The 22091-nt window shown below is 44.6% G+C and overlaps 1 protein-coding gene across 1 annotated transcript; it reads right to left on the reverse strand.

Annotated features, from left to right (window-relative positions):
• Positions 1-2248: 2248 nt before the first annotated feature.
• LOC147965224 (uncharacterized) lies at positions 2249-17864 on the reverse strand. The gene is made up of 3 exons (XM_087530354.1): positions 16827-17864; positions 2800-3175; positions 2249-2604 (listed from the first exon to the last, which is right to left on the reverse strand). The coding sequence occupies exons 1-3, from the start codon at positions 17862-17864 to the stop codon at positions 2249-2251; spliced, it is 1770 nt and encodes a 589-aa protein (XP_087386480.1).
• Positions 17865-22091: the final 4227 nt, after the last annotated feature.

Raw genomic sequence — 22091 nt, forward strand, 5'->3', positions numbered from 1 at the left:
AGTTGCCACCTTAGATAAACCATTAATTAACAAACTCACATCTGTCATGGATATCACTCACCCAATCCATGTCTACTAGCATAGCATGGCATAATGGCAAACGTAGAAGTAACTCCCAAAGGTTTGATATTAAAACAGGTAATAGGTACTACCTCAACTACTTCCCATCCCACAATTTAATTAGATCCTAATCATGCAATGTGTGAGGATTGATCTAATGCAATAAAACTGGGTAGTAGGAAAGGTATGATCAAAGTGTTACTTGCCTTGCTGATGATCCGCGAAACCTAGAGATTCGAAGTAACAGGCAGCGCACTCTGGGTATTCTATCACATACAAACAAACAAGCATACAATAAGCACTCATGTAATGCTCAGGTAAAACTCAAATAAGAGATCTAACCAGAAAGTTCAAGTTAAGAACTCCGGTTGGCAAAAAGAATCAAATCAAACGAAGCAACGAAAGTCAAACGACGAAAGAAAACAACTTCCTTCTACTAATCTGGCTCTAAGGAAATTTTTACAGTAGCAAAAACTTGTTTAAGTTAGTTAAACGGATAGAGGGTTTCGAGACGAAACTCCAGGCGCTTGAATCGCCTGATTCCGATAAACGAGCAAAAAGTTATACTAAAACGAAAATCGGATCAGAAATCATGATCAGAAAATAATCGCGGCAAATCTGAGAAAAAGAAAAACGGTGAACGGATTAATGAACGAACGTTCGTTAACCGGATCTAAATGACGAATACATTCGTTAAAACAAACGAACGAGCGAACGCTTGCTATTTAACCTAAACCGAGAAAAAAAACCAATCTAAAATAAAAAAACAAAAACTAAAAAAAACCGACGAAAAACCGACTGTTTTTCAAAAAAAACGGCGGCATGGATTTCGAGGCGACCTCGGGCGGCGGGTCGGCGAGGCGGCGGCGACGGGCAGCAGCGGCGGGCGGCGGCGAGGCGCGGCGGTGGTGCGAGAGGGCGGCGGCGGCGAGGCGTGGCGGTGGTGCGAGAGGGCGGCGGCGGCGAGGCGCGGCGGCGGCTCGGGCGGGGCTAGGGCGGCTCGGGGCTAGGGTTTCGGCCCGGGGGTGGGCCGGCTTATAAAGGCTAGTCGGGCTGGAGTCCCGGTCGGACACGGCCCGTAGGTCGGTGCGTTTTTTTTAAATAATTACGTGCAGAAGAAAAATAAAAATAAATACTAAACAGACTCCAAAAATCTCGAAATAAATTTTCCCGGGCTTCTAAAATCAAGCCGCACAAGGTGAACATTTATTTGGGGCCTAAATGAAATTTTGAAGAACGCACATTTTTCCTAAATTCAAATAAAATAACGAAAAACTCCGAAACAAAATCTTATTTGATTTTATTATTAAATCCTCAATATTTCTTTATTTTGGGAAAGTCATTTTATTCCCTCTCTCATATTTTTGTAATAGAAATAATTGATGATAAAATAATTAAAATCAAATGATCCTATTCTCAAAATTTGAGAAAACTCAAATGTGAAAATAACGAAATCCCCAACTCTCTCCGTGGGTCCTTGAGTTGCGTAGAATTTTTTAGGATGAAAACCAAAAGCAAATAATATATGATATGCATTGATGATCTAATGTATAACATTCCAAATTGAAAATTTGGGATGTTACAAATATTCTGCACATTATGAACATTTTTAAAAACAGGGGAGAAGTCATGTTATCCCCGCGCCAATAAATTGCATTTGTTGCATAATGAAAAGAATATTGCAGAAAAGCAAATAATGGATGGAAAATATGATATGCATATGAATAATCTATTAACATCCTAATTTAGTAAAATTGGGATGTTACAAACCTACCCCCCTTAAGATGAATCTCGCCCTCGAGATTCGGGCTGGCTAGCAAATAGGTGTGGGTGATCCTGCCTGAGATCTTCCTCTCATTCCCAGGTAGCTTCCTCCTCTGCATGATGATCCCACTGAACCTTGCATAACTTGATTGTCTTGGTGCGAGTAATTCTCGATGATGTCTCCAAAATCTTAATAGGCTTCTCCTCATATGTCAAATCACTCTCCAACTGAATTGCCTCAAGTGGCACCGTGTCCCTCAATGGAACATCCATCATCTCTGATCAAGTCTGGTCCAAAGAACTGACGTTCTCCAACCTCATCCCACATCAACGGTGTCCTGCACTTCCTATCATACAATACCTCAAATGGTGCCATCTTCGGACTAGCCTGGTAATTGTTATTATATGAGAACTCTGCATAAGGTCAATTATCGTCCCAACTGGACCCATATTCCAAAGCACAAGCTCTCAACATATCCTCCAAAATCTGATTTACCCTCTCTGTCTCCCCATCTGTCTGTGGATGGAAAGTTGTACTGAACTCCAGCCTGGTGCCCAAGGATTCATGCAACTGACGCCAAAATTTAGATGTGAACTGAGTACCTCTATCAGACACTACCTTCCTTGGAACTCCATGCTGACAAACAATTTTAGACATATAAATTTTTGCTAGCTGAGCATTGGTATAAGTAGTCTTTATAGGGATGAAGTGAGCAACTTTAGTCAGACGATCAACAACTACCCAAATAGAATCATATCCTAACCGAGCCCTAGGTATACCTGTAATGAAATCCATACCAATCTCATCCCACTTCCATTCAGGTATAGGCAATGGTTGTAACAAACCTGCTGGCTTCTGATGTTCTGGTTTAACTCGCTAGCACACAACACATGTTGCAATATACCCAGCAATTTCCCTCTTCAGGCTAGGCCACCAAAATCTTTCCCTCAAATCCAAATACATCTTAGTATTACCTGGGTGAATAGAATAAGGTGAATCATGCGCCTCCTGAAGAATCAACTTCCTGATATCTGCATCTTGAGGTACACAAATACGCTTCTCAAACCATATGGCCCCATGTTCATCCTCATGGAAACCTTCTGCCTTACCTTTAACCATATTCTCTTTTATCTCAGCAATCTCCTTATCATTCTTTTGAGCTTCTCTGATACTATCAAGAAAAGTAGGCTTTACCTCAAGTGTTGCTAAATATCCCTTAGGAACCATCTCCAACTTGAGATTCCTGAACTGTTCAAATAACTCGGGTGGCATATTATCAATATTAATTGCATTAGCATGGCTCCTACGACTCAATGCACCAGCAACAACATTAGCCTTACCAGGATGACACTGCACATTCAAATCATAATCCTTAACAAGCTCCAACCATCTCCTCTGCCTGAGGTTCAAATCCTTCTAAGTAAAAATATACTTCAAGCTCTTATGATCAGTAAATATATCACAATGATTACCAATAAGATATGGCCTCCAAGTTTTCAATGCATGCACAACTGAGGCTAACTCCAAATCATGTGTAGGATAATTGTGCTCATGATTCTTAAGCTGATGTGAAGCATAAGAAACAACTTTACCTTCCTGCATCAAAACACTCCTAAGTCCTTGACGAGAAGCATCACAATATACCTGGAAGTCCTTATGTATGTCTGGCAGAGTTAAAACTGGTGCCGTAACCAAATGCTGCTTCAATTCCTGAAAGCTGGCTTCACATTCATTAGTCCAAAGAAACTTCTTCTCCTTCTTCAATAATTCAGTCATAGGCTTTGCAATTTTGGAAAAGATCTCAATAAACCTCTTGTAATAACCTGCAAGGCCCAAAAAGCTGCGAATCTCTCCAACTATCATGGGTGTCTCCCACTCTATAACTGCAGCAACCTTAGATGGATCAACTGCAACTCCATTACATGACACAACATGTCCAAGGAATGCTACCTCATCCAGCCAAAACTCACATTTGCTAAACTTGGCATACAACTGATGTTCACTCAATTTCTCCAATACCAAACGCAAATGCACCTAATGCTCTTGCTTATTCTTGGAGAACACCAATATATCATCAATGAAAACAACCACAAACTTATCCAAGAACTCCATAAACACCTTGTTCATCATATTCATGAAGTATGCAGGGGCGTTAGTCAATCCGAATGACATAACAGTATATTCATACAACCCATACCTCATGGTAAAGCCAGTCTTGGGAATATCTTGCTCACGAATCTTTAATTGATAATAACCAGAACGAAGATCAATCTTAGAAAACACAGTAGCTCCCTCCAACTGGTCAAATAGATCATTTATCATAGGTAAAGGATACTTATTCTTAATGGTTACCTCATTCAAAGAACAATAATCAACACACATCCTCAAGGTCCCATCCTTCTTCTCCACAAACAAAACTGGAGCTCCCCAAGGTGATTGTCAGGACCCCGATTCTAAGTCACACCGATCTAGCTTGTAACACCTCATATCACTTTGTGGCCTCACGCACGGTATTCCCACGGGTGTCGCCTTACCATGGCCCGGGACCGTTTGCGCCTTTTGGCTCACGTATATGATAGTGTCGCTAGCATCCATATGATAGAGAACCCGGGCCGACATGACTAGTCGTGAACCCAAAGTGGCACTAACTTATGGGGACAGGCATACATGAACCAACATCGAGCATGTTAGTCAGCAGCGTGTGAATCCGGGCTGTAGCACTGGGCTAATAGGACTCCGGGAACCCGGGCTGTAGCAGGCTAGGCAGGACTCCGGATGTCTCCGCGTGACATTTCCCCGAAGGGACAGACACAAGAACGAAGTGAATCACATGCCGGCCAGTCAAGTGCTCTGGAGGAGTAGTGCTGGGCTAGCAGGACTCCGGTGAACCGGGTTGTAGTGGACTACTATGGCTCATGGAAGCACAAGACTACATTTCCCCATAAGAGAGGCTACCAAGGATAAACAACAAGGTTGTCGGATCCCACACATACCAAGCATTTCAATCATACACACAATATGCTCGATATGTGTAAATACAACATGCCATCACAACATAACTCCACGACTCAAGTATTTATTCATTAGGCTCTGAGGAGCAAGATATTACAAACATGGGTCTCATGACCCAACATTCAGAGCATACAAGTCAAAGCACATGCGGAATCTTAACTTGTCTGAGTACAGACAACTAAAAATGAAGAAGGCTGAGGAGCCTGACTATCTACCAGACCCTCCCAAGGGTACAAGATCGTAGCTGAGGTAACAAGCTAAACGTCGAAGTCCACGTGGAACTACTAGCGAGACTGAAGTCTCTCTGCAAAAACATAAGTTAAACAAACGTGAGTACAAATGTACTCAACAAGACTTACATCAGAACTAACTACATATGCATCATAATCAACGAAGGGATGGTGGAGTTAAACTGCAGCAAGCCAGCTTTGACTTGGTGGATATCCTGAGCTACGACTTCAAGTAACTCTTTTGAGGTGGCACACACGAGTCCACATATTCACCATATCAATACACCACTATGGATCCGCTCCCGTCTCCCTACGAGAACGCCATCCATAGCACTCATGCTTATCTTGCGCATTTTAGAGTATCCACTTTCACTTGTCTATGAACTATGCAAGGGGTCCAAGTTTCCATATCCGAGGAATCCGGCTATTCGAATAGATAATGATAACCCTGCAGGGGTGTACTTCTTCACACACGCTCTTGCCACTTACCACCATGTGCACGTCGTGTATCTCGGCAACCTTCAAGCAGAAGCCTGGTGTGGGAGTCAGCCACGACCTGACTAACCACACAAGTCTCTCGTCCAGGTTTATCGCCTATTCGGGTTCCATCCGCAAGGAGATCTGGCCGGGGTGTCGCTTACGGCCCCAAACGATGTGTACAGGGTTCCCAAGCCCACCATCCGGGTGCCACTTGGTACACCGGGCCACTGTGCCTAGTCTGTCCCAAGCCCACCTGTACCGGGTGCCACTTGGTAGACTACTAACACTACCTACAAACACCAGAAACTAGTTGCAACTCCTGGACAGAGATCGAGTTGATTAATAAGTCAAGAGAGCTTGGAGCGCCCGGAGCCCAATGTGTGGTAGTAACTGTTCATGGATCACAGACACAGAACTCAGTTCCTGAGGAATGCTGCAATGAGACAACCCACTATGTACTCCTACATGGCCTCTCACCGCTACCTTTACCAAATCGTGTTCACATACTTAGCTCACACACAGTAGGACATGTTCATCACCATTCCAATTCATCGCCGATGAATCAGACCTGACTCAACTCTAAGCAGTAGCAGGCATGAAAAACAAGCATGAATGAGTAGGCACATCAGGGCTCAAACAACTCCTACTCATGCTAGTGGGTTTCATCTATTTACTGTGGCAATGGCAGGTCAGGCAGAGGAAAGGGGTTCAACTACCACAACACGTAACAATTGAATCGTTGTTGTCCTAATGCACTAAAAGAGAGCAGGAGAGAGAGAGTGGGATTGTATCGGAATGAACAAGGGGGTTTTGCTTGCCTGGCACTTCTGAAGATAGTATAGTTCTTCATCGGTGTCATCGAACAAATTTTTCGAACGTCATCTACTGAGAGGGGACAAACACCGGCAACAGAGAGGAAACACAATCAATGCAATGCAACAATATGATGCATGAATGTGAGATGGCAATAATGTTATGATTTGCACTAATGCATCTAGCAACAATTTAAATGAAGTCCATATGGACCAAGGGTTCATATGCAAACTCCATATTTAGCATTTAAAATGCCATTATCATGTTTTCACTTATACAGTGGGTATAAGTTGGTTGATCATGCATGAATGTAGCATAAATGGATAGATTGGATTTTTCTGATAATGTTTCATATATAAATTATTTCATTTGGAGTTACGGTTGAATTTCTATGATTTTTAGAAGTTTTAACTATTTTTTGGAATTTCTAAATCATTTCTGAATAAGAAAAACCAGAAAAGCATTTACTATGTCAGCATGACGTCGGTGTGACATCAGCAAGTCAACAGGGCGCGGTCCAGGTCAAACCTAACCAGTGGGACCCACTAGTCAGTGACCCTGAGACACTTAGTGCCACAGACAGGTGGGTCCGGTCAACTTCCACATCAGCGAGGTCAACTCTGGCTTGTGGGGCCACTGTGTTTAGATTAAACTTAACTATTTTTGTTAGCTGGTTAGTTAGGCAGTGGGGCCCGTATGTCATTGACTCAGGTGGTAGTTAGTGGGGTAATTAGCCCCTAACAGTTTTCCATCACCAGTGGCTAATCGCCGGCGTAACCAGGACGCGGTGGCGTTGCCCGTCCGGCCAACTCCGGCGACGGGAGCTCGCGCGGCTGGGCACGTTGGAACCGGAGCAAGGAGGCGCGTCGGTTGGTGGCCTCAGGCGATGCTAGGGTGGCCGGGAACATCGACGGTGTCGAGTTCTGTGGCGGCGCAGCTGCGGCTTGCACGGTGCGAGGGCCACGGTGCACGAGCGGACGACCTGAGGCGCGCTACGGGTTCCTGGAGAAGCCCAAAGCACGACTCCATGCTTGGGTTGGTCAGGCGGGGCGGCTAGCGACGGTGAGCTTCCCAGCGGCGGCAGGGATTGCTCGGCCATGGCGGGGCTGCGGTTAGAGAACGCGAACAGAGGGGGCGAGCACGGGGGGAGGTGTAGGAGCTCGCAAGGATGCGGCAGAGAAGGTCAGCGGGCTCGGGGACGTGTCGGAGACGGCGGATCGACGGCGGTGGTGGTCGGAGCCCGAGGGGGAAGACGACGGTGATGGCGATGCTGTAGGGCGCCCGAGGATGCGTGGCTCGTCTGGGATGATGAAGACGATGAGGCGGCGCTGATGGACACGGCGGTTGGTCGAGGGACGAGCGGTGGCCGCGGTGGTCGGCGATGGTGGCGACGGTCGCGCTCGGGCAGCAGCGGGGAAGAGAGCAGAGGAGGAGAAGGGCGACCAAAGGGAAGGGGAGTGGACGAGGGGGGTCGAGGCGGCGCTGGGGAGAAGACGCGAGGCGTCGCGGTGGCCAGGCGTTGTGTGCTGTCCCTCCTCTGCCTATTGGCAGAGGTGGGTGACGACTAGCATAGGCCAGTGGGGCCGGCCCAGCCGGGTAAGTGGACCTTGGGTCCTCCCTCTCTCTCTGTTTTGTTTTTGTTTTCTATTTCGCTTTTCTGTTTTTGATTTAGTAATAATACTAAACCATTTTTAAAACTCCTGAGAAAATTTGTGGGCACTTTTAAAATGTTTACTAAGAGCCCTCAAATTCTTTCAGAATTGTTGAAGCATTTAAAATATTTATAGCTATTAAATGCTCCAATTCAAATACTTATGATTTAATCCAATAACCTGAAATGACCTAGGGAAAATATGCTCCCACTTTTGTCAGAGGTTTTCACCAGTTTAAAAAATGATAGACTTTTCTTGAAGTCACTTTGGGTCTATTGGAAGTGATTTTATTTGAGCCTATTCGAATTCATTTGGTGCTAGGGTTTGGTCAGTCCCCATTTCAAGTTTTCTGAGAAATTTAGACATGATGCAAGATGATGATGCAATGACAAGCAAGGCCAAAGCTAGGGCTGTGACAACTCACCCCCACTAAACAAGAATCTCATCCCGAGATTCAAGACGTGAGGTAAGAAGACAGAGGGGATACAAAGCTAGCACGATCTTCATGATCCAAGTGCCCTCATCGAAGATGTTGAGTCATTTCTCCAATTGATCTTGACGTCTTTGCGTTCGAGATCTCCATCCAACACGATGATGACATAAGGAAACTCTACATGAAACGATTTCCTCGAAGAACGAGCACTCAAGATCAACTCATGGAGTGAGACGTTGAAACATCTCCTAGGCTGAGACACAAAACACACATCGAGAGAGATGGGAGGTAATAGATGACAAGGGTTCAAATTGGTAGGCAACAATTCCACGCTGGAGTAGGATGGTGCATGGTTTCAAAGTAGCGAGGAGGTAATTGCCATGATTCCATAACGGGACACCTTAGGGAAAGGTGACTGGTAGAGCATTTCCCTTAAGTGGCAAAAAGAATTACTTTTGATACAAGATCATTGAAACTCTTTATACCAGCCTGAGGTAAACACAATCGATCGTTGGAAGGGGTTCGAAAGAATGGCATACTCCGACTAGGACGAATGATGTGGACTACCTTGTTGAAGACAACGCAATGGATGATTTTTAGCTTATCATCGGAAATGGATGGTACCCATGGTAAGTCCACTTGTGAAGATGATCCTGAACAACAACTACTGAGGTGCAAGCTGGGAACAAAATGCAAATGTTGGGAATGATTCTGGTAACTAGGGAAGAACTCAACAGTCGAGAGTGTTTCCAACGTTCCAATGGTTATAGAATCATCGAAGAAACTGAGAGCACAAGGATCCCTAAGAAACAACTTCAAGAATAGGTCACACTAAGTCCTCATGGAGAAGATGGTCAAATAGCTCAATCAAGATACTACAATGATAGATCTTCTGGCTAGGTGTGTCGGCCAGAACATCAACCTTGTCGGGGACCTACATCATAGATCTTGGAAAAGTTCCAACCATCATATCTTCTTAAGATTCAGATCTGGTTGGAAACAGGATATTCCAGACCCATCGAGTCTAGAAGAAAATGAAAGTTTGCAACACAAATCGACGAGATGGCGCTGCGAGATTCTCGGGAAATGGACTATGGTAGTAAGATCCAAAACATGAGCTGGTTCTGCTAACACATATGTGAACACGTTGTCTCAGACAAGCATGACCACATAGTAGTTTTACAATAAAACACTACCTAGTTCAAGTGGGGAACCATCATTGAAGATAACGAAGTCTTGTGCATGTCCGTCTGGGCCCTTCGGGAATAGCAGTTGAACTTCTTATCCTTGAACAAATCAATCATTGGCTTGGTGTGCTAGGGAATACATATGGAGTGGAGGTAATTAATCTACCAAACCATACAATACATTCGCACATGCAGAACTGACTTGGGATGGTACCAGAGGAAACAAAAACAATCTTTCTCAAACTCACGGCGGCAACTTGCACCAAATGCACATGAATTCGGGGAAGTCACTTCTTCCATCCAAGCATAAGCTTCATGAACGGAACACGAAGGCATTGCTTACAAAATTTTCAACACTTGATTGATGTTCAACATGAATCATGGAGGAGACAAAATGTTGCTGATGGGCTCAATAACAACTCATCGGAATTTCCATATCACTGGACTCCCACCATCATGTGAACACGGTGATAGCATTGGTCCGACCAAAGGATGTAATGGTGTATGCTCGAGGGATCAACCATGAGTAAGACAACATTACGAATATCGTTGGTTCTGATATGACTTGACAATAGCCCATACTCAAGTCAAAGTTTTGACAAGGCAATAGATCCAACAACTGATCCCGAGGGCCAATCGATGGAGATATCATCTTTCTTCAACACACATACACACCAAAAAGATAACCCTTAACATGAACTAAGTCAGATAAGCTTTTATCTTCCAACTCTCCAAGTTTTTGTTTGGCTTAACCAACTAGCTCAGGGGTATCCCACATAGATTCTTGGAGAAGGGTTGGTTACAAGAAACCAACTTGATCACGAGCTCAACATAGCGGTCAGGGGACAACCTGGTGATACTTCCAAGAAGATATTTGGAAAATCACAACCCACCGATATGTTATTAAGCTCGAGAACAATCTTGCCTTTCAGGGCAAGACGATATGATCAACATAGCAAGGGTTTGACAAAATCCTAACTCATTGATCAAAGAGTGCACCGGAAATAAGGACTAGGTAGCACGATCAATCTTAGGATGATGATTCAATAACCAGCACGCTAAGAGTGGGAGTATTGTCCATTAACTACCAAGCAACGAGGTTGCTAGGAGTATTGATTTCACACATCACAGTTCACTTGTCGGCATTACGGTTACAACAACACGGAACCAAGGAATGGATATTGATGGCGAGAAGTATCACTTCATCAAGAATTCATAAGAGGTGGTGCAATTCTCATGGCGATCCTGACCTAAAGGGGGTAATACTCCAAGGTAGAGTAGCATTTTGATCTGCGGGATACAACTACTTTGACCCAATCCCAGAAGTGGACGAGGTACTGGAGTTTGTTTCTCCTAGTCATTCCGGAATAGAATAGCTTGACGGACCACAAGAATAATAGGCATCGATGAACACGAATGCACCACTATTCCTGACTATCAATTGATAGACTAGGGTCGGAATACAGCTGAGGAGGGTCAACTCAAGGAACATATAACTTTTTGAGTTGTGGATGCATAGATTAGTAGGTCGAGCAAACATCAACATTTCTTCCGGTAACCCATGCGGAAGGGTAGGATTGGCAGAGTCACAATATGAATGGAGTACTCCTCAAGAGCACCCTGGTTGTAATCCTTTGGTTCCAAGGAACTTCTGCCATAAGCAGTTCATGGTATTTAGAAGAAAGAAATACCATGGACCTCGAGGACTATTGCAAAGGTTACTAATATCCTAAAGGTATGAGCAACTCTATCAACACGAGGTAAGTAGAGTGAATCTTGGGTCAAGAACCCAAGAGTAGAATACCTACTACTAAATGGCATCACGGGATGCTTTCAACAATGATGGCCAGAATCATCACACTAGGGATACCAAAACATTGCTAAATTCTCAAGGACACCTAGGGTCATAATACTAACTCCAACAAACAAGTCAAGGGAACGGAGTACCTCGACACACCGATTAATGTGCTTAATCTGGCCCAAAGGAACATCGGGAACAGAAACAAGGGAGTTGCAAATGCACCAGACTATTTAGAAACTCAGGATGACTCGGACAACATAACGGCTGTAATTGCTCAAAATATTTGAGACAACCTGCAAAAATGGTGGCATAACCACTCAACATCACAATATCAAGGTTCTGAGGCCAGCTATGAACATTTGGAAGTAGTAGGAACTGAACTGAGACTTAAACTCAACAATCCTAGGCAACTACGGTTTAGTAACACGTCATCCTGTGAGATAGAAGAGAAGCCTAGTTCTTAACCCCGTAGAAAAGATAAGATGACTCAGATCAGAAGGTCACGAGGATAAGGAGTAAAAAGAGCCTTACATTCCCATCCACAATCAATTCCCTTATATAACTAAAGCATTTCTAGACACAACTTCGACTGGTTTGGCTTGGTAATCCTACAGGCAGTTACACTCTGATACCAAAGCTGTCAGGACCCCGATTCTAAGTCACACCGATCTAGCCTGTAACACCTCATATCTCTTTGCGGCCTCACGCACGGTATTCCCACGGGTGTCGCCTTACCATGGCCCGGGACTGTTTGCGACTTTTGGCTCACGTATATGATAGTGTCGCTAGCATCCATATGATAGAGAACCCAGGCCGACATGGCTAGTCGTGTACCCAAAGTGGTACTAACTTACGGGGACAGGCATACATGAATCAACATCGAGCATGTCGGTCAGCAGCGTGAGAATCCGGGCTGTAGCACTGGGCTAACAGGTCTCCGGGAACCCGGGCTGTAGCAAGCTAGGCAGGACTCCGGATGTCTCCGCATGACACTTCCCCGAAGGGACAGACACATGAACGAAGTGAATCACATGCCGGCCAGTCAAGTGCTCTGGAGCAGTAGTGCTGGGCTAGCAGGACTCCGGTGAACCGGGCTATAGCGGACTACTATGGCTCATGGAAGCACAAGACTACATTTCCCCATAAGAGAGGCTACCAAGGATAAACAACTAGGTTGTCGGATCCCACACATACCAAGAATTTCAATCATACACACAATATGCTCGATATGTGTAAATACAACATGGCATCACAACATAACTCCATGGCTCAAGTATTTATTCATTAGGCTCCGAGCAGCGAGATATTACAAACATGGGTCTCATGACCCAACATTCAGAGCATACAAGTCAAAGCACATGCAGAAGCTTAACTTGTCTGAGTACAGACAACTAAAAATGAAGAAGGCTGAGGAGCCTGACTATCTACCAGACCCTCCCAATGGTACAAGATCGTAGCTGAGGTAACAAGCTAAACGTCGAAGTCCACGTGGAACTACTAGCGAGACTGAAGTCTCTCTGCAAAAACATAAGTTAAACAAACGTGAGTGCAAATGTACACGGCAAGACTTACATCAGAACTAACTACATATGCATCATAATCAACGAAGGGATGGTGGAGTTAAACTGCAGCAAGCTAGCTTTGACTCAGTGGCTATCCTGAACTACGACTGCAAGTAACGCTTTTGAGGTGGCGCACACGAGTCCACATATTCACCATATCAATACACCACTATGGATTCGCTCCCGTCTCCTTACAAGAACGCCATCCATAGCACTCACGCTTATCTTGCGCATTTTAGAGTATCCACTTTCACTTTTCTATGAACTATGCAAGGGGTCCAAGTTTCCATATCCGAGGAATCGGGCTATTCGAATAGATAATGATAACCCTGTAGGGGTGTACTCCTTCACGCACGCTCTCGCCACTTACCACCATGTACACGTCATCTATCTCGGTAACCTTCAAGCGGAAGCCTGGTGAGGGAGTCGTCCACGACCTGACTAACCACACAAGTCTCTCGTCCAGGTTTATCGCCTATTCGGGTTCCATCCGCAAGGAGATCCGGCCGGGGTGTTGCTTACGGCCCGAAACGATGTGTACCAGGTTCCCAAGCCCACCATCCGGGTGCCACTTGGTACACCGGGCCACTGTGCCTAGTCTGTCCCAAGCCCACCTGTACCGGGTGCCACTTGGTAGACTACTAACACTACCTACAAACACCAGAAACTAGTTGCAACTCCTGGACAGTGATCGAGTTGATTAATAAGTCAAGAGAGCTTGGAGCGCCCGGAGCCCAATGTGTGGTAGTAACTGTTCATGGATCACAGACTCAGAACTCAGTTCCTGAGGACGGCTGCAATGAGACAACCCACTATGTACTCCAACATGGCGTCTCACCGCTACCTTTACCAAATCGTGTTCACATACTTAGCTCACACACAGTAGGACATGTTCATCACCATTCCAATTCATCCCCGATGAATCAGACCTAACTCAACTCTAAGCAGTAGCAGGCATGACAAACAAGCATGAATGAGTAGGCACATCAGGGATGAAACAACTCGTACTCATGCTAGTGGGTTTCATCTATTTATTGTGGCAATGACAGGTCAGGCAGAGGAAAGGGGTTCAACTACCGCAGCATGTAACAGTTGAATTGCTGTTGTCCTAATGCAGTAAAAGAGAGCAGGAGCGAGAGAGTGGGATTGTATCAGAATGAACAAGGGGGTTTTGCTTGCCTGGCACTTCTGAAGATAGTATAGTTCTTCATCGGTGTCATCGATCAAACTGTCAGAACGTCATCTACTGAGAGGGGACAAACATCGGCAACAGAGAGGAAACACAATCAATGCAATGCAACAATATGACGCATGAATGTGACATGGCAATAATGTTATGATTTGCACTAATGCATCTAGCAACAATTTAAATGAAGTCCATATGGACCAAGGGTTCATATGCAAACTCCATATTTAGCATTTAGAATGCCATTATCATGTTTTCACTTATACAATGGGTATAAGTTGGTTGATCATGCATTAAAGTAGCACAAATGGATAGATTGGATTTTTCTGATAATTTTTCATATATAAATTATTTCATTTGGAGTTATGGTTGAATTTCTATGATTTTTAGAAGTTTTAACTATTTTCTGGAATTTCTAAATCATTTCTGAATAAGAAAAACCAGAAAAGCATTTACTGCGTCAGCATGACATCGGTGTGACGTCAGCAAGTCAACAGGGCGTGGTCTAGGTCAAACCTGACCAGTAGGACCCACTGGTCAGTGACCCTGAGACACTTAGTGCCACAGACAGGTAGGTCTGGTCAACTGCCACATCAGCAAGGTCAACTCTGGCTTGTGGGGCCACTATGTTTAGATTAAACTTAACTATTTTTGTTAGCTGGTTAGTTAGGTAGTGGGGCCCGTATGTCGTTGACTCAGGTGGTAGTTAGTTGGGTAGTTAGCCCCTAACAGTTTGCCATCACCGGGGGCTAATCGCCGGCGTAACCAGGACGCGGCGGCGTTGCCCGTCCGGCCAACTCCGGCGACAGGAGCTCGCGCGGCTGGGCGCGTTGGAACCGGAGCAAGGAGGCGCGTCGGTTGGTGGCCTCAGGCAATGCTAGGGTGGCCGGGAACGTCAACAGCATCGAGTTCCACGGCGGCGCAGCTGCGGCTTGCACGGTGCGAGGGCCACGATGCACGAGCAGACGACCTGAGGCGCGCTATGGGTTCCTGGAGAAGCCCAGAGCATGACTCCATGCTTGGGTTGGTCAGGCGGGGCGGCTAGCCACGGTGAGCTTCGCAGCGGCGGCAGCGATTGCTCGGCCATGGCGGGGCTGCGGTTAGAGAACAGGAACAGAGGGGGCGAGCACGGGGGGAGGTGTAGGAGCTCACAAGGATGCGGCAGAGAAGGTCAGCGGGCTCGGGGACATGTCGGAGACGGCGGATCGACGGCGGCGGTGGTCGAATCCCGAGGGGGAAGACGAGGGCGATGGCGATGCTGTAGGGCGCCCGAGGATGCGTGGCTCATCTGGGATGATGAAGACGATGAGGCGGCGCTGATGGACACGGTGGTTGGTCAAGGGACGGGCGGTGGCCGCGGTGGTCGGCGATGGTGGCGACGGTCGTGCTTGGGCAGCAGCGGGGAAGAGAGCAGAGGAGGAGAGGGGCGACCAAAGGGAAGGGGAGTGGATGAGGGGGGTCGAGGCGGCGCTGGGGAGAAGACGCGAGGCGTCGCGGTGGCCAGGCGACGCAGGCAGGCAGCCTGGTGGCATGGCGCCCGCGCGCGCGCCGTGTGCTGTCCCTCCTCTGCCTATTGGCAGAGGTGGGTGACGACTGGCATAGGCCAGGTGGGCCGGCCCAGCCGGGTAAGTGGACCTTGGGTCCTCCCTTTCTCTCTGTTTTGTTTTTGTTTTCTATTTTGCTTTTCTGTTTTTGATTTAGTAATAATACTAAACCATTTTTAAAACTCCTGAGAAAATTTGTGGGCACTTTTAAAATGTTTACTAACAGCCCTCAAATGCTCTCAGAATTATTGAAGCATTTAAAATAGTTATAGCCATTAAATGCTCCAATTCAAATACTTATGATTTAATCCAATAACCTGAAATGACCTAGGGAAAATATGCTCCCATTTTTGTCAGAGGTTTCACCAGTTTCAAAAATGATAGACTTTTCCTGAAGTCTCTTTGGGTTTATTGGAAGTGATTTTATTTGAGCCTATTCGAATTCATTTGGTGCTAGGGTTTGGTCAGTCCCCATTTCAAGTTTTCTGAGAAATTTAGACATGATGCAAGATGATGATGCAATGACAAGGATGGCCAAAGCTAGGGCTGTGACAGTGATGAACTTCGGCGAATAAATCCTTGTGCCTACAATTCTCTTATCTGCTTCTTCAATTCCTCCAACTATTAAGGAGGCATTCTATACGGTCTCTTTGCAATAGGTCTAGTGCCCGGTATTAAATCAATAAGAAACTCAATATCTCTATCTGGTGGCATACCTGGCAACTCCTCTGGAAACACATCTGGATAATCTCTCACAACTGGCACCTCTTCCAGGCCACCCCCCTTAAGAGAGTTCACCTGCACCTGATTACGCTTATACTTACACACATATTTGATCCTCTTCCCTCCTGGTGCACTGAAAGTAATAGATCGACTGGCACAATCAATATGACATTTATATAACTTCAACCAATCCATACCCATAATAATATCCAGACCTTGTGACTTCAATATAATCGAATCCATAGGAAAATCATGCTTTCCAATAGACAAAGTCAACTGATGACAACCAACACTTGCTATCATCTCAGCTCCTGGGGAACTCACACTAATAGGCATACTAAGTGTTTTGGTTGGCAATCCATGTTTATCAACAAATACCCTCGAAATAAATGAATGTGATGCACTAGTATCAACAAGAACAAGCACGGGTACTGAGTTAATCAAGAACTTACCAATCACTGCACCAGGTTCATTATAGACCTCCTGAACATTAACATGGTTGACATGAACCTTTTGGAAGGGGTTTGGCTTGCTGACTCCTGAATCCCCATTACTGTTCTTGTTCCCTGGACAAGCATTGGAGTAGTGGCCCATCTGCCTACACTTATAGCATTGAACCTGGCTAATATCCCTCTGCACAGGCATACTCTGGTGGCTCTGGTTATTATTCCCTCCATTACCATTACCATTACCTCTACCATTGCCATTGTTACTCTTGTGCCCATTGTGATGATGGCGTCCATTATGGTTGTGGCCATTCCCTCCATTATGATTATGTCCATTACCTCCATGATGATTATGCCCATTACCTCCATTACCATGATATGAAGTGTGTGGCTTCTGCTGTGGTCCTGAATTATACTTATTATTGTTGTTGTACTTCCTCTTGCGATTCTCTATGGCCTGTTGCTTTCCCTCCAGCACAATAGCCTTATCAATCAAATCCTGACAATTCCTAAAAGTGGCCACTGTCAACTGAAGGCTCAACTCATCATTAAGGCCCTCCAAGAATTTCTCCTGCCTAGCTGCATCAGTGTTAACATCATTAGGAGCATAACGTGCAAGATTATTAAATTCCTCGACATACGCATTAACTGTGCGACCTCCCTGGCACAAACTGCGAAACTCCTTTTTCAGACTCATAGCACCAGCAGACACATGTGCAGCACGAAAAGCATCCTGAAACTGAGACCATGTGATGGTAGCAATGGGATAAGTGACCAAGTAATTATCCCACCAAGCTGCAGCAGGACCCTCCAACAAATGTGAGGCAAACCTCACCCTCTCTGCACGAGTGCATCCAACCGTCTCCAGGTTGCTATTGACTGCACGGAGCCAGTCATCAGCCACATTAGGTTCAGGGGAACTGGAGAACCTCTGAGGATTCAACCTCAAGAACCTGGTAAGCATATCCATAGGTGGCGGTGGCGGCGGATTGTTGTTGTTATTGTTGTTGTTCTGGTTCTGAGTAAGCAACTGGATCAACTGGGCCTATCCGTCAATAACCTGCTATATGTATGGTGGTACTCCATTGCCATTGTTGTCTCCTCCTGCAGTATTGCGTCTAGTATCACGCCTCGGCGGCATCTGGTGGGCAAGCATAGATGAGTTATAGATATAATAGGGGCAAAAGCTATGTATATATAAATATATTCTACCCATATGCATATTATGATCAAGCCAACAAAACACAACAACGAATAACACCAACAAACAAACAACAAACAATATGGTAATATTATATATATATGTGTATATATATATAGTCGAATAATTTTGACACTAAGCAATTTAACAAACAATTACCAATCAAGAAAATAATCTAGTATCTTCATACCACAAAAGTGGACATAATCAGATACGCTAACACGATAACGTTGCAATATAAAACAAACATGAATGGTGGTCTCAGCACTAGTTCCTACTTAACTGGTCAAGATACTTGAGGGATTTACTAATAAATAGCAAGAAGTATAGCTAGTTTATAAAATAATTTTCACTCCTATGGTTTTCTAATCCATTTTCTAGGGTCACGTCGTACAGTGAACACATTGCTCCGATACCATATGTAATGACCAAACCTCGAAGGATTTGAGTCTCTATGCTTACCGTGCTAGTCCCTGGATCGAACTCGCTAGCACAAACAGTATAGATGAATACCAGAATAGCAAGTGCATCATTTATTACAACGTATGATCCAGAATATATAAAATAAAACAGTCTGCATAGCACTTGGCTAGCTTTATTCAATCAAACAGCGGAAAGTAGCAGAAAATAATGATGAGTCCCATCATAGCCCACTGGAAATGCTAAGTGTAGACTCGCGACCCTAACGGCACCTTACTCTTCGTCTGAATATCCTGCAACATAAGACGTTGCAGCCATATAGGTCAATACTTGGAATGTATTGGCAAGTTACACATGAGTAATAATATAGCAGACCTACATGTATATGCATAGTATAACAAAAGGAAGGATTGAGGGTTTATTTTTGCAGAAAGCTGATTTTATCCTCATAACTACCTAATAGTCAAATTTTTATTTAGTTCTTTTATTACTACAATTAAATACACAAGGTTGAGTTGGCAAAATCAACTCCAAGCTAGCCTTTATTAAGTTGCCCAATGTTTGTAACATCCCAATTTTACTAAATTAGGATGTTAATAGATTATTCATATGCATATCATATTTTCCATGCATTATTTGCTTTTCTGCAATATTCTTTTCATTATGCAACAAAAGGCAATTTATTGGAGCAGAGATAACATGACTTCTCTCCTGTTTTTAAAAATGTTCATGATGTGCAGAATATTGTTTCCAGTTCAATTGATATGTTCTGGTGTTTTTCTTAATCACCAAAATATTTTATTTGAGTCTTTTGTTGTTGTTTTGTGTGGCCTATTGCATAAAATGATTTTTCAAAAATTGCATTAGGTGAGGAACTAGTGTTCCTGTAGTTTATGTTAGTAGTATATATTTTTTACTGTGTGTATATATATTTTGTTTAGGTTTTATTCTGTTGTTTTATTTTAGTTTTTTTTATATGTTGTGGTTAATTCTAAAGAAAAAAAATGTAGCACAGCGCGCAGCGCTGTGCACTGCGCGGCCCAGCAGCCAACCCCGCGGCCCATCTAACCCCGCACTACCCGCGGCCAGTCTCCCGCGCCTCCAGCCGCCGAAGCGGTACACCGCAAAGAACCCTACCACTCGCCTTTCCCCACCCCTCATCGACCGCACGCCTCTGTAGCGCGTTTTGCATCTAGGGAGAAGCTCCGCTGCCGCCGCCGTTTCTTCGGTCGATTCCGTCATCGTAAGAGACTGCAGAGCCGTGCTGCCTGCACCCCTCGAACCCCCACTAGACGACGAACTCTTTTGACACCTCGAAGTACCCTGAAGAGCACCAGAATGCTGCCACCACCGACGTCCGCCGCCGCCGGAGCACACCACCGTTCCCGTCGCTGTTGCTGTCCGCAGAGGACGCCCCGTCGCCGCCCGACCTCACCTACGCCTCCGCCGCTCGACGCCGCACCCACCCATCACTTCCCCTTCACCGGAGACTCACCGGAGAGCCGCCACCACCAACGCCCGAGACCGCCGCCGTCGTCCTTTGTTTTTGGTGAGCACACACGCGCAGGAGGTCCTCCAACCAATCATGTGCTGCCACGTGGCAACCAGCTACAGTATATGCACGAACACTGCAGGAGTTTTCTGTTGTTTTTGTTTTTCTTTCCAGATTTGTTCTCTAACTTCTTTTAGCTATATCTTTTAGTCTATATACTCAATTTAGGTAATTCTTTTTCCTATGCACTCACAAAAATCAGCACATTATCACAGTACCAACTTTGCACATGTTTGCACTGTTCAAATTTGAATTCATTTGAAATTGAATCAAATCTTCCGGAGGCCGTAACTTTCAAAACGTTTATCGGAATTGGTTGTTTCTTTTTGCTTTGTGACCGTAGTGCAATTTAGGTGCTGTTATGCTGCTGTTGTTGAGTTTCAAAAATGGTTTTCTTGCTGTTGGTTTTGGTTTTGGTGCTATTCGTGTTCCGGTGATTGATTTGTTGAATTGTGTGAAACATGTAGATTGTCCGGAGTGCGACGCGAGCTATTGTCAGGAGTGTGACTTTCTGAACCAGAACCAAGGCAAGTTACACCTTGATCATCCTTTACCTATTGTTTTCTATGCATGTAGTTATATAACACTATGAATATATGCATGTATAGGAATACTCTATATTTTGGTTATGCTGTTGAGCTATCTCCCGTCATTGCAGATCGTGGTAGTGGTAGTTTTGCTATGCTTTGTATACGGGGTTGGTTTGTGTATTCATTGAGCTTATGTGAGGATTATATATATAATAATTTGAGTATTAACTCAGGATTTAATTCACCTCTGTGCAGAAGTGGTATTGCTAGGGTGGTTTCAAGAACATCATGGTTTATACCCTCTGAATGTAAGTGACGGCCGCCCAGGCTCAAAAAGATTAGACAAACCTAGTGACTAGTAGCTTCCAAGTGCGACCACTGGCTAAATGGGCTCTGGCTTAGTTGATCAGTTGTGGGACCCTTACCCGGATGTGCCAGCAAATGTAGATATAATAGTTGGGATGGGCCTCCTGTTGGGACTAGGGGACTGCTTCTGAAAGACTTCGTCTCAATCTTCGGGTTGGGTCCAGTGGGTAAAGCGTACTAAACTATGTAGAGTATTAAAACTAATCATGATTAGCCGTGTCCCCGGTTATGGGTAACTTTGAGCCACTATGCCATTACAGTTGTTGGATGATCTTGACAGATGTGACACCTAATAAATTTGTTGGGCAACTGAATAAAGGGTAGGTTGGAGTTGATTTTGCCAACTCAACCTTGTGTATTTAATTGTAGTAATAAAAGAACTAAATAAAAATTTGACTATTAGCTAGTTATGAGGGTAAAATCAGCTTTCTGCAAAAATAAACCCGCAAGCCTTCCTTTTGTTATACTATGCATATACATGTAGGTCTGCTATATTATTACTCATGTGTAACTTGCCAATACATTCCAAGTATTGACCTATATGGATGCAACGTCTCATGTTGCAGGATATTCAGACGAAGAGTAAGGTACTATTAGGGTCGCGAGTCTGCACTCAGCATCGCCAGTGGGCTATGATGGGACTCATCGTTATTTTCTGCTACTTTCCATTGTTTGATTGAATAAAGCTAGCCAAGTGCAATGCAGATTGTTTTATTTTATATATTCTGGATCATACGTTGTAATAAATGATGCACTTGCTATTCTGGTATTCATCTATACTGTGTGTGCTAGCGAGTTCGATCTAGGGACTAGCACGGTAAGCACAGAGACTCAAATCCGTCGAGGTTTGGTCGTTACAAAATAGCTGGACGTGCGGAATTTATCTATTAATCATCTGCAAAAATAATTAACTAAGTAGAACTCTCCAATAAAAAATGGCAGCAATTCTCGTGAGCGCTAAAGTTTCTGTTTTTACAACATGATCAACGAGACTTTCCCCCAAGTCTTCCCAACGGTTCTACTTGGCACAAACACTAACTAAAACATAAAAACTCAATCGTAACAGAGGCTAGATAAATTATTTATTACTAAACAGGAGCGAAAAGTAAGGAACAAAAATAAAGTTGG

Source organism: Triticum urartu, chromosome 6A (genome assembly GCF_056163025.1).
Source record: "Triticum urartu cultivar PI428250 chromosome 6A, HENAU_Tu73, whole genome shotgun sequence".
Taxonomy (NCBI): domain Eukaryota; kingdom Viridiplantae; phylum Streptophyta; class Magnoliopsida; order Poales; family Poaceae; genus Triticum; species Triticum urartu.